Source organism: Hemiscyllium ocellatum, chromosome 16 (genome assembly GCF_020745735.1).
Source record: "Hemiscyllium ocellatum isolate sHemOce1 chromosome 16, sHemOce1.pat.X.cur, whole genome shotgun sequence".
Taxonomy (NCBI): domain Eukaryota; kingdom Metazoa; phylum Chordata; class Chondrichthyes; order Orectolobiformes; family Hemiscylliidae; genus Hemiscyllium; species Hemiscyllium ocellatum.
Genome location: NC_083416.1, coordinates 4,587,457 through 4,600,410, shown reverse-complemented (window position 1 = coordinate 4,600,410; position 12,954 = coordinate 4,587,457). Strand labels below are relative to the sequence as shown.

The following is a 12,954-nucleotide window of genomic DNA, read 5'->3' as shown; positions in this document are numbered from 1 at the left end:
TCTCCCACTTAACTTTCAGGATCAACAATTCACCTCATTGATTTGATTTGATTTAATTCATTTATTTTCGAATGTACCCAAGTACAGTGAAAACTTTTGTTTTGTGAGCAGTACAGGCAGATCATAGCAAACAAGTTCAGATAGATCATAGGGTCTTAGACAGAGCGAGGTGCACAAGTTTACACTGCACAGGAGGGGCACAAAGTAAGGTCAACAGCGTTTGAAGTTAGAGAGTCCATTCATCAGCCTAACAATGACAAGGAACTTGCTGTTCTTGAGCTGCAATCTTGAAGCATCAACCACAAATCACATAAAGGATGCAACACTTCCCTGTTATAAGTGTCGTACTGGCTCAAAGACCTGGCATAGGGGCTGCTAGATTTCTTGTATAGTCCAAGGCTTCCCAGTACACATCACGGTACTGCTTTGTCATGGTTTTGTGCTATTAAGGAGAACACAATGTGAATACACAGAAGCAGAACACATCCATCTTTATTAAAACCAAAAGAACTGCGGATGCTGTAAATCAGAAGTAAAGACAGAAGTTGCTGGAAAAGCTCAACAGGTCTGGCAGCAACTGTGGAGAGAAGTCAGAGTTAATGTTTTGGATCCAGTGACCCTTGCTCAGAACTGCTCTGAGGAAGGGTCACTGTGAAGATCTAGACCCTGGGAGAGGCCTCTCGGTTCTGCAATCAGTCAAATAAACACTTGGTCTGATTTCAGCAAGATTTAACAAGTTATTACAAGGACAGGTATGGGTTATCCAGCAACACAGGGGTTAAGCACCTCTGTGTACTCTGGAACAGCTGCTTTAGCTTAAACACAGGCAACTTTTATAGGTCTCTTAACAAACAGAACTGCCTTAATTGCAAAATTAATCCAATAAAATGTAATAAAATGACAAATAGACATAAAACTAAACCAATGATATTTCCTGGGAACTGACTAGTTTTGCGCTTCATTATGTCCGGGACACCTGGTTTCCAAGGTCAATTTAGGATACTTTAATAACGTCATATCTTACTTTGTTAATTCATACTATTAACGGGGCATTGTTTGCTAATCTCTTTCCATTAGTTCAGGAATGTAGTTTTCAGCAGTTAGATGCCATTATAAACAACATTGTTAATTTGCTTCTAGAAGCCATTTTATTATGTTATTTTATGTTACTTGCATTAAGAAGCCATTTTGTAGTTAATAAAAACATACATTAAATAGTTGCTCCTGACAACAGCCAGTAGATTTTAGATCAACTGGACCAAAACATTGACATCCATTATTATTGCCCAGTGTCAGCAGCAAGCGCTCTCAAATATGCTCAGAGGATGCAGAGTTATACCATCATCACACTCGCATTTAATATTGCCCTCTCTCAGCTAAGATTGATGAGTGAATGACAACTTAAGAGTTGTGAAATCGTGCAATGTTTAGTATTTGATTTGATATATTGTTGTCAAATGTACCAAGGTACAGTGAGAAGTATTGTTTTGCATGCTAGCCAGACAAATCATACCTTACACAAATACATCAGGGTAACAATAGAATATAGTGTTACAGCTACAGAGAACGGGCAGAGAAAGATCAACTCTGATATATGAGAGTCAAAACGTATGGTGCTGGAAACGCACAGCTGGTCAGGCAGCATCCGTGGAGCAGGAGAGTTGATGTTTTGAGCTTATTCTTCTCAGATGCTGCCTGACCTGCTGTGTGTTTCCAGAGCCACACTTTTTGACTCTGATCTCCAGCATCTGCAGTCCTCACTTTCTCCTAGTCTAATATATGAGAGGCCCGTTAGGGGAAAGGCTGAATTAAATCTGTTGGCATGTGTTATCAAGTTTATTTTTTATCTTCTGCCCATTGGGAGAGATTTTAAATCGGCATGGGAGGGGTCTTCGATTATGTTGGCTACTTTCCCAAGGCAGCGAGAAGTGTGGATGGAGTCAGTGAATGGGAGGTTGGTTTGGATAATGAACTGGGCTGCGTTCACAGCTCTCTGTAATTTCTTGCAGTCTTGGGCAGAACAGTGCCATACCAAACCGTGAAGCATCCCGATGGGATGCTTTCTGTTGTGCTTCTATAAAAATTGGCAAGAGTCATTGTGGGCATGCCGAATTTCCTCAGTAAGTAGAGATGTTGGGGTGCTTTCTTGACTGGAGCATTCACGTGGACGGACCAGGATGGATTGTTGGTGATATTTACTCCCAGGAACATGACGCTCTCAACCACCTCCACCTCAGCCTCATTGATACAGACAGGGGTGTGTCCTCCACTCTGCTTCCTGAAGTCAATGACCAGCTCCTTCATTTTTCTCACATTGAGGGAGAGATTGTTAAGTTTACACCATGCCATTAAGCTGCCTATCGCTTTCCTGTATTCTGTCTTGCTATTTTTTTTTAATCTGACCCCTCACGTGGCATCATCAGCAAGTTTATAACTAAGAGTTGGAGCTGAATTTGGCCACACAGTGGTGAGTGTATAAGGAGGATAATATAGGGCTGAGTATACAGCCTTGCGGGGCACCAGTGTTGGGGATTATTGTGGAGGAGGTGTTGATGCCTATCCTCACTGATAATGCTTCAGGAAGACGAGGACCCAGTTGCAGAGGGGAGGGGCAGAGTCCTAGGTCTTAGAGTTTGGAGATGGACTTTTTGGAATTGTGATGTTTAAGGCAGAGATAAAGTCAATGAATAGGAGCCTGATGTAGGTATCCAGATGTTCCAGGGGTGAGTGTATGGCCGAGGAGTTGGCATCTGCCAAGGGCCTAAGGCAATGTTAGGCAAATTGTGGGTTTCCTCCCACAGTCCAAAAAATGTGCAGGTTAGGGTGGATTCAATTGTCCATAGTGTCCAGGATGTGCAGGCTAGGTGGGTTAGCCATAATGAAGGGCTTATTTCCAAAATATTAACTCTCCCGCTCCTCGGATGCTGCCTGACCTACTGTGCTTTGCAACTCTGATCGCCAGTATCTGCAGTCCTGACTTTCTCCTAGCCATGGGGTACACAGGGTTACAGGGATGTGATTGGAACTTTGGAGGGTCCGTGAGGACTCGATGGGCCGAAGGCCCTGCTTCCACACTGCAGGGATTCTATGACTAACAGCAGTGAGAGATATCTGCAGTTTATACCATCTGTGAAGCTCAGGTTGTTCATCGAGTGCCAATATCCTTGGCGTAATGATCCACATATCAACTTTGGTTCAGGAGGAGTAAGTATGGGAAGAAAGTCTCCAACAGGGTCAAAGACAAAATCTATTTGATCATTATTCTGAATTTTAATCAGGGGTTTGACCTCTGAAGTGCGTAGTAGAGGACATAAATTCTAATTGTAGGTCATTTATATTAGCCTCACTTTCACACCTTAGTGCACCATTCCTGATTTAAACAACAGGCTTGTGACAATACTGTAGCTTCAACAGGTATATTTCTGTCCTTTTTTTAAAGAAGAAAGAAGTTTTAAGACAGAGGTGATGAACTGTCTACTTGATAAACCAGTAAACAGCTGGTGAAACCTTTGGTATATTTTAAGAGTTAGAACAATAGAAGCAGCCTGGCTGGGTGTCACCAGTTCCCACAGACCAGGATTTCTAGTTTTTAGGTTTAGCATTAAGTAGTTGTTGGTGACTCAATAGGGCAGAAGATGCTGGAGGCTTGAAAAGGTATAAGTTAACTTTTCCCTCTCTCAGTTACAGCTCGAAGTTGAGATTTCTCTTTGCTTGGTGCGTTACCTGGGAGACCAATCTATTTTTCGTGATTTGCTTTTTTGCCAAGGGGTGTGTTTATGGGATGTTGCTATATTGAAAGTTAGTAATAGTTACTGTATCTATTCTGTTACGTTTTCCAAAGGGTTGTTATTCTAAGTTCTTCTTTCTTTTGTTGTATTTTAACTACAGTATTTTGCATAAAGGTGATTAGATTGACCAATCAAATTGCTTCTGGAACACATTACCTTTGCCTTTAAAATAAGAAAACGTTAGAGTTCAGGCTACCTTCTTAATATATATTGATGGGATCTGGTCTGGTCCGACCCATAACAAGCTCCATCTTTGTTCCTTGAATCCCTACAATGTGGAAACAGACCATTTGGCCCAACAAGTCCACACTGACCCATCTAAGAGCATCCCATATAGAGGTTTATAAAATCATGAGGGGCACGGATAGGGTGAATAGACAAGGTCTTTTCCCCAGGGTAGGGGAGTTCAGAATTAGAGGGCACAGATTTAAGGTGAGAGGGGAAAAATTTAAAACAGACTTAAGGGGCAACTCTTTCACGCAAAGGGTGGTACGTGTGTGGAATGAGCTGCCAGAGGAAGTAGTGGAGGCTGGTAAAATTACAACATTTAAAAGGCATCTGGATGAGTATACGAATAGGAAGGGCTTAAAGGGATATGGGCCAAATGCTGGTAAATGGGACTAGATCAGGTTGGGATATCTGGTTGGCATAGACGGTTGGACCGAAGGGTCCGTTTGATGCTGTACAGCTCTCTGACTCTATTGCCTCTTTATTTTTCTCCCGTCGATCTCCATACTAAATTGCTTTTGAGTGAAGTTGATGATTGGCATTCGAACTAAAAAATGACAGAAGTATTTCACTGCAGGTTCTCCCGTCAGTGCCATGTTTATTGCTCCGGCAGTAACCCCTTGGAAAACCACATTAGCCGGCTTACAGAAGGGATCACAAAATCCCGGGATTCGTCTCTTTCAATATGATATAGACACTCTGCAGATCTTGGTAAGAATCCATACATACCACACTGGCTGACTTAGCATATGTAATCTTGATGTTTGTTGAAACAATGCTATCTGGAAATTGATCTCCTCACCTCTGCCTGGAATGTATGGACGAGGGAGAGTTCCTCTCATCTCCTGCCATAACTTTAATAGTTCCGAAGAATTCACAGTGGCTACTTCTACTGTTTTATGAGTGCATCAGCTGAACCCTGCGATAATTCCTTCCCCAAAATCGCTAGTTCCCAAGTTGCATCTTTTTATTTCTTCTAAGATGGTATCTTGCTCTTTGTCCCTGACCTGGTGCTTTCTGTTAGATTGGTATTACGGCACAATCATTGTCCTGTAAGAAATTTAACCTGACTGGGTAGGTTCAGATTAAAAGGCAGCTCCCTATGAATTCAGCATAACGTTGATGTTTTCACGCAGCTGTCTACTAAAAGAAAATTTGAGAACAATCACTGGTACTATTGGGTAGCACTTGTAACCTGTAAGCCCTTGGCTTTCTTTGTGCACTGATCTCCTGCCCTGAGCCAAGAACAGGAAAAATTTGGCTGAATTTTCACTCTTTAATGGGTGTTCCTGACTACACCAACATTTGATGCCCATCCCTAATTGTCTCTGAAAACATGGAGGCAAGTAGGATATCCTTGCCTCTCTCCGCCCTTTACCACTATCCCAGTCAAATTCAGATCATTAAAGTCCTCCATAACTATTCTCTAACTGCTGCAATTTTTCAAACTTGTTCCTCTGATCCTTCCCACTGGTTGCTGACCTACAGAATACGAGGTAAAAACAATGACTGCAGATGCTGGAAACCAGATTCTGGGTCAGTGGTGCTGGAAGAGCACAGCAGTTCAGGCAGCATCCAAAGTGCAGCGAAATTGACGTTTCGGGCAAAAGCCCTTCGACCTGCAGAATACGCCAAGCATCCTGCTCCTTACTCCCAGCCAAATAATTCCATCCCTGAGCTTTCTGGGACAACCAATTTCTCCATTACTGCAATATTCCTTAATTAACACCACCAGCCCTCCCCCCTTTTGTCCTTTTCTATCTTTGTTGAACACCTTGTATCCTGGAATATTTAACACCCAGTCCTGTCCACATCATATTTCCACTTGACAATCTGTACCTGCAACTAACCAGTCTTATTTACCACAATCTAGGCATTCACATATGTACACAACGATGCTAATTTAGACCTCTAAGGCTAATTACCTCTCCCAGTATTTGCTATTCATCTAGAATCATAGAATCCCTGCAGCGTGGAAGCAGGCCATTCAGCCCATCAAGATTACACCTCCCCTCTGAAGGGCACCATTGGAGATATTGAGATGGCTCAGTGGTTAGCACTGCTGCCTCGCAGCACCAGGATCCCAGGTTCGATTTCAGCCTCAGGTGACTGTCTGTGCGGAGTTTGCACATTCTCCCCGTGTCTGTGCGGGTTTCCTCCGGGTGCTCCGGTTTCCTCCCACAGTCCAAAGACGTGCAGGTCAGGTGAATTGGCCATGCTAAATTGCCCATTGTATTAGGTGCATTAGTCACAGGGAAATGGATCTGGGTGGGTTACTCTTCGGCGGGACGGTGTGAACTGGTTGGGCCGGAGGGCCTGTTTCCACACTGTAGGGAATCTAATCTAATCTAATCATAGACCTACCTGCTACCCTATCCCTGTAACCTCTGCATTTCCCATGGCTAGCCCACCCACCTAGCCTGCACATCCTTGGACGCTACGAGCAATTCCCCACAGCCAATCCAACCACCCACACAGCCTTGGACTTTGGAAGGAGACTGGAGCAAACCCATGCAGACACGGGGAGAACGTGCAATCTCCACACAGTCACCTGAGGACTAGAATCGTACCTGGGGTCCCTAGTGCTGGGAGGCATTGCTTCTAACCACTGAACCACCACAATATCTCCGATACCTGTGGGTTCCCACATCCCTGCTAAATTACTCAAAATCCTTTCCAGGAATAATAGCACAGCACCCCAAAAGGAACACAGCCCTGACTCTGACCAGGGCAATCATCTGCACGGTCCCACCAATCCAGCACCAATCCCAGCGTGCCAAAAATCAAAAACTCTCCATCATCAGCCGCACATTTACATGTCTTATCTCATTATTTCCCTGCTTGCTTACACGTCATAAGGAGTAGACCAAAGATAACTCCTTCTCAGTTCCTGATCTTCTACCTACCTCCTGAAATTCTGCCTGCAGGATTGCATCCATTATTCTACGTATGTTGTCAGTGTACATGGACGTTGCTGCTGGATATCCACCCACCCTCCCTCCTCTCAACTGCTGAGTGACGTCCTTGATCGACGCCCCAGTCACAGAAATATGTATATGTTCCCTGATTGAACCGTCTATCACTATGTCTGTTCCAGTCTTCCTTGTACCTTGAATTGAATTAGCTTTACTGTCACATGTACCCACCTGAGTACAGTGAAAAGTTAGGAGAAAGTGAGGACTGCAGATGCTGGAGATCAGAGCTGAAAATGTGTTGCTGGAAAAGCGCAGCAGGTCAGGCAGCATCCAAGGAGCAGGAGAATCGATGTTTCGGGTATAAGCCCTTACCCGAAACGTCGATTCTCCTGCTCCTTGGATGCTGCCTGACCTGCTGCGCTTTTCCAGCAACACATTTTTTAGCTACAGTGAAAAGTTTACAATCTTAGGTACAAGGTGCCTAGGCACAGATTAATTACAAATTCTTAGGGCAAAAAAATTTTAAAAATAAAGAAATAAAGTTCAGAATGACAGTCGTTCCAGAATATAATGAAGAAAAAAACTAAGAGAATTTAAGGCAGTTGATTTCATGGCCCTGGATTCCAGGACTCGACTCCCACCTTATCCCCCACTGGAATTGCGGGTAGATCCCTCACATGCTGGTGAAAATGCTGCATTGAGTCACAGACTGACAGAAGCCATCACAAGGAGACCCAGACCGACGGCATCAAAAACAGGCCACTGAGAAAGGTGCCAGGTGCTCACAACTCAACCAGCCACAGAGTTGGCTCTGACTGCACTGCCCAGGTGAACTATCAGTACTGCGAACCGAATACAGACTGGGAGGATAATCGTGGGGGACCCATGCACTACCTGTCAGGTGGTCTCCCATTCTTCCTCTTTAAGCTGTGGACTGATCACAAACGTAACCGTGCAGTCCAGACAACAAAAGGTGATTGCAACTACAAACAAAAGGATATGTCTAGTTGAGCTGCAAATGCGATTAGCAGATTCAACAAGTCAACAATTCGATATCACAACGTCTGCCTCTCTTTTTATTGGACAGCAACTATTGATGTTAATTCTTCTCCCCCATCTTCCACTGCCTCTAGACTTATATTCTTTCTTCACATATTCCGTTACTGTTTCCTTTAGAAATCGGAAATTAGTCCCATTTATTCCATAATAGCGTTGAACATTGTTAGTTTCACCATTATTACGAATGAAAGATCAGGAGCATTGTGTTCGGATGTGTTTCAGACAATGACAGACATTGCTATTCCTTCCATGAGAAAGGGTCACAAGTCACATGACACCAGGTTATAGTCCAATAGGTTTATTTGAAATCACAAGCTTTCGGAGCACTGCCCCTCCATCAGCTGAAGTGATTTTAAATAAACCTGTTGGACCATAACCCGGTGTTGTGTGACTTCTGACTCTGCCCACCCCAGTCCAACACCGGCACCTCCATATCACGGATACCACAAGAAAAGGCAGAGGAAGAAGATAGAGATCAATAAACCAACTTCCAGATAAAAATGAGTTTAACATTTCCAAAGCATTCTCACAAATGTTTTCCTGACGTTGTTGGATGTCTTTGGATGGAAGGAATCGCCTGGTAATTTAAAAACGCTTGATTCACACGGTAACAATTGCATAAAATCAGAGCAGCGACCAAAGAATATAATGAACTTCATTATAAATGAGTACAACTTATTCAAAAAACATGTGAAAAATGTATGGCACTTGGTCAGGTTTCGTTCGCTCAGGGACAAGAGAAATATTAAAACCTCCTGGGAAATTTGGGATGCTGATTGGTTGAGACACAGGCATGGAGAATGCACCATGCTTTGGGCATTCTGAGAGTCTGTGGTGATTTTTCCACAGTAATACTTTTTGAAATTCACTCCTAGGATGGGGGAGTTGTTGGCTGGCATTTTATTGCCCATTCCCAACCACCCAGTCAATGACCAATCACGTTGCTGTGGCTGTGACCAGACACTACTTTCTCCAGCTCTTGATAGAGAGTCATCTAGAGCTGAAAATGTGTTGCTGGAAAAGCGCAGCAGGTCAAGCAGCATCCAAGGAGCAGGAGAGTCGACGTTTTGGGCATAAACCCTTCATCTAGACTCTAAACGTTAGCTTGCTGTCTGTTCATCGATGTTGCTGACCCACTGTGATCTCCAACATCTTTCTTCGTTTTCACTAGATTTTCTTCCCAGCTTTTCCTAATAATCAACAATGGTCTCTTGGTCATCATCAGACTTTTCATCCCAGATTTTTTTATTTAATTCAAATTCCACCATTTGCCATGACAGGATTCAAGCTAGAGTTCCCAGAACAGGATATTCTTACTACATTATTAAACTGGTGAGGATTCAGAAGAGATTTACCAGGGTGTTGCCAGGAATGAGGGGTTTGAGTTATAAGGAGAGGCTGGGACTTTTTTCACTGGAGCACAGGAGGTTGAGGGGTGACCTTATAGAGGTTTATAAAATCATGGGTAAAAATCACAAAACACCAGGTTATAGTCCAACAGGTTTAATTGGAAGCACACTAGCTCCTTCATCAGGCATCGCTCCGAAAGCCAGTGTGCTTCCAATTAAACCTGTTGGACTATAACCTGGTGTTGTGTGATTTTTAACTTTGTACACCCCAGTCCAACACCGGCATCTCCAAATCATGACTACTATAAAATCATGAGGGGATATAGATAACGATTGGCAGATGTACTTTCCCTCGGGGTTGGAATTTCAAAACCAGGGGGAATATTTTTCGAGGTTGAGAGGAAAAAGATTTAAAAAACGAATGAGGGACAATTTTATTTACAAAGAGCATTTGTGTGTGAAATGAACTTCCAGAGGAAGTGGCGGATGCAGGTACAATTACAAGACATTTGGGTAAGTACATGAACAAGAAATGATTGGAGATACGGGCCAAGCACAGGCAGGTGGGGCTAGCTTAGTTTGGGATTATGGACCGAAGGGTCTGTCCACATGCTGCATGACTCCGTAAGCTTACTGGATGTCTGGGTTACTAATCCAATGACAATACCACTAGACCATCACCTCCCCAAACACCAGTTACATAAATCAATCTGAACTGCCAATCTGTCAACACCCAAATTTCCACACATTACAAAATGTCGCCTTATTTGAAATTTGGTATGCTTACCATTGTCCCAATGAGTGCAAAATGGCAAGCTTCAACAGTACGTCTCTTTCTTCAGCACTATTGAAGTAACTTTAACCTTACAGTGGCTGTCTCAAATAGGCACAGAAAAGGGAATGGAAATGCAGCTTCACTGAACACAGCACATTTTGCACTGACACATTACAGCAGCTGGAGGGTATCCGTGCTACAAATGGAACATATTTTTCCACACTCAAAATTCACATACAACTTGTTTCTCTGCTTTTTCCCATCTTAGGATATGGTGAGTTATTATTTGAATTTAACTTTAGCCAATACCCAGGCTCCACTTTGGGAAGAAGAATACCGTTTAACAAAAGCCTTCCAAGTCCACGATGGAACAGCTGGATCCATGCAAGCTGTGCTGGATAAATTGAGCCAGGACAAAGATTATTTGCAGAAATACTACAAATACAATTCAGTTAGTTACGACTTGGATCATTGTGATGATTGGTGCCGGACTGATCACATTTGCGCAATTAGAGAGGTCGATTATGCAAGGTACAAAGATTGTATCAAATCTGAAGGATCATCCACAATTAATGAAATGCATTTGCTGTTATGCCTTTTTGTGCTGTTGTGCAGCATGTACTTTCCTTGCAACTTCACTGAAATGGAATCTTACCTCCTAGCATGCAAATTACTTCTTTTGATTTTACTGTTAATTTAATGGCAATAGTCACATGGAGCTTTAACACAGGATAGACTTTTTGGGTCAAAAGTCTTCTTTAGATTAGATTCCCTACAGTGTGAAAACAGGCCCTTCGGCCCAACAAGTCCACACCGACCCTCCAAAGAGCAACCCACACAGACCCACTTCCCTCTGACTAATGCACCTAACCCTATGGGTAATGGGTCAAATTCTGTGCTCTCATACAAGTTCCCCATACGCAGTGCATTAAGGCACCACCAACTTTAATATTCAGAGATTGTTTCAGCCTCAACTCTTGAACCGATGGATGTTTTGTCCACCTCAAACATTGAGTGAAAACTGAAGACTGTCTTCTCAAAAGATGTAACTGCAGGATTCCATATATAAGCAATGAGCTTCATTTTCACACCGAGAACTCAAGTTGTTTTCCATTTATAGATCTACACATAGATTCAGCCACTGCTCTTGATAATATAAAATGTACCTGCAAATGTTCAAATATTTCTCTCGGGGGAGCTGTTGACTCAGTAGTGTACATCAGCTATTTTAGTCCAGGCTAAGCCAAATGGCAGCTGTCACTTTGTCAAATATTTCGGGACTAGGGCTCAATTTCCTTGATGATTTGAACTAGAATTAAAGCCTTTTTTTTGCAAAAAACCACAATTCCAGTTGGCATCTTCCTTGAAGAACATTCTCATTTGCTGAAGGTGGTGAACTCCACTCCACCCAAATCCAATGAATAATCAAGTGATGGAGAGCCATTAAAAAACTCCAATCTTATGCAGAACGCATCTGTTAAGATTCTCAGAAGATACGGGTTGGCCACAACAGACCCAGCGCTATATTATGAGCACTACCAGGTTAAAACCACTTCCATCCAGCAATATAACCATTGCTTCAGGCTGAAGTGAAACCCCAACATCAGAGTTTGTCAATTGAATTCAATAAATAGTACGTATCCTTCGTAAGCCAAGATCAGTATTGATGACCATGAACCAATAGCATTGTAATATCCTGTCATGTTCACAAAATACTTTCAGGGAAGGAAATTCTCCATCCACATTCAGTCTGTGTGCAATCTCAGACTCATGTTGCTGCTTCACAGATGTCCTGTGAAGTATCTAGTGAGCTACCAAGGCTGTATGGTGGTGGTTGGGGGGGTGCAGGGGAGAGAGGAAATTAGGAATGACCCCGACAGTGATGTCTATACTCCAAAAACTGCTCAATATTGTTAACCCCCTTTTTGTTCCAAGGTGCTGAGGAATTAAAGCAATTCCAGTTCCAGTCCCAGTGCTAGCACCGGTCACACATTGATGGTTAATGCTAAAATTTATGGTCAATTGTATGTATGTTATACAGGCTTAAGGATATACCATGACGACTGCTCTGAATTGTAAATAAAAAACGTGACAAGTGACTTCCTTGTCTGAGGCTTGGGTTAAATTTCAGCTCAATCATGGCAATCATGTAGAAATCAAGAAAAAATATTCCACCAGCATGACAAACAAAAAGACTCAGAGAAAGTGAGGACTGCAGATGCTGGAGATCAGAGCTGAAAAATGTGTTGCTGGAAAAGCGCAGCAGTTCAGGCAGCATCCAAGGAGCAGGAGAATCGACGTTTCGGGCATGAGCCCTACTTCAGGAATGAGGAGGGTGTGCCAAGCAGGCTAAGATAAAAGGTAGGGAGGAGGGACTTGGGGGAGGGGCGTTGGGAATGCGATAGGTGGAAGGACGTTAAGGTGAGGGTGATAGGCCGGAGAGTGGGTGGGGGCGGAGAGGTCGGGAAGAAGATTGCAGGTCAAGAAGGTGGTGCTGAGTCCAAGTGTTGGGACTGGGAAAAGGTGGGGGGGAGGGGGGGGAAATGAGGAAGCTGGAGAAATCTGCATTCATCCCTTGTGGTTAGAGGGTTCCTAGGTGGAAGATGAGGTGCTCTTCCTCCAGGCGTCATGTTGCCATGGTTTGACAATGGAGGTGGCCAAGGACCTGCATGTCCTTGGTGGAGTGGGAGTTAAAGTGTTGAGCCACGGGGTGGTTGGATTGGTTGGTGCGGATGTCCCAGAGGTGTTCTCTGAAACGTTCCGCAAGTAGGCGGCCTGTCTCCCCAATGTAGAGGAGGCCTCATCGGGTGCAGCGGATGCAGTAAATGATGTGTGTGGAG

At 43.5% G+C, this 12,954-nt stretch overlaps 1 protein-coding gene across 1 annotated transcript in view; it reads left to right on the top strand.

Moving 5' to 3' along the window:
- The window catches only part of LOC132823130 (acid sphingomyelinase-like phosphodiesterase 3b), a 33,139-nt gene extending 20,839 nt beyond the window's left edge, over window positions 1-12,300 (top strand). Inside the window, exons 7-8 of the mRNA XM_060836675.1 lie at window positions 4,594-4,727; window positions 10,383-12,300. Coding sequence (XP_060692658.1) covers window positions 4,594-4,727; window positions 10,383-10,814 — 566 coding nt within the window. The 3' untranslated portion in view covers window positions 10,815-12,300. The remainder of the gene's footprint in view (window positions 1-4,593; window positions 4,728-10,382) is intronic.
- Window positions 12,301-12,954: the final 654 nt, after the last annotated feature.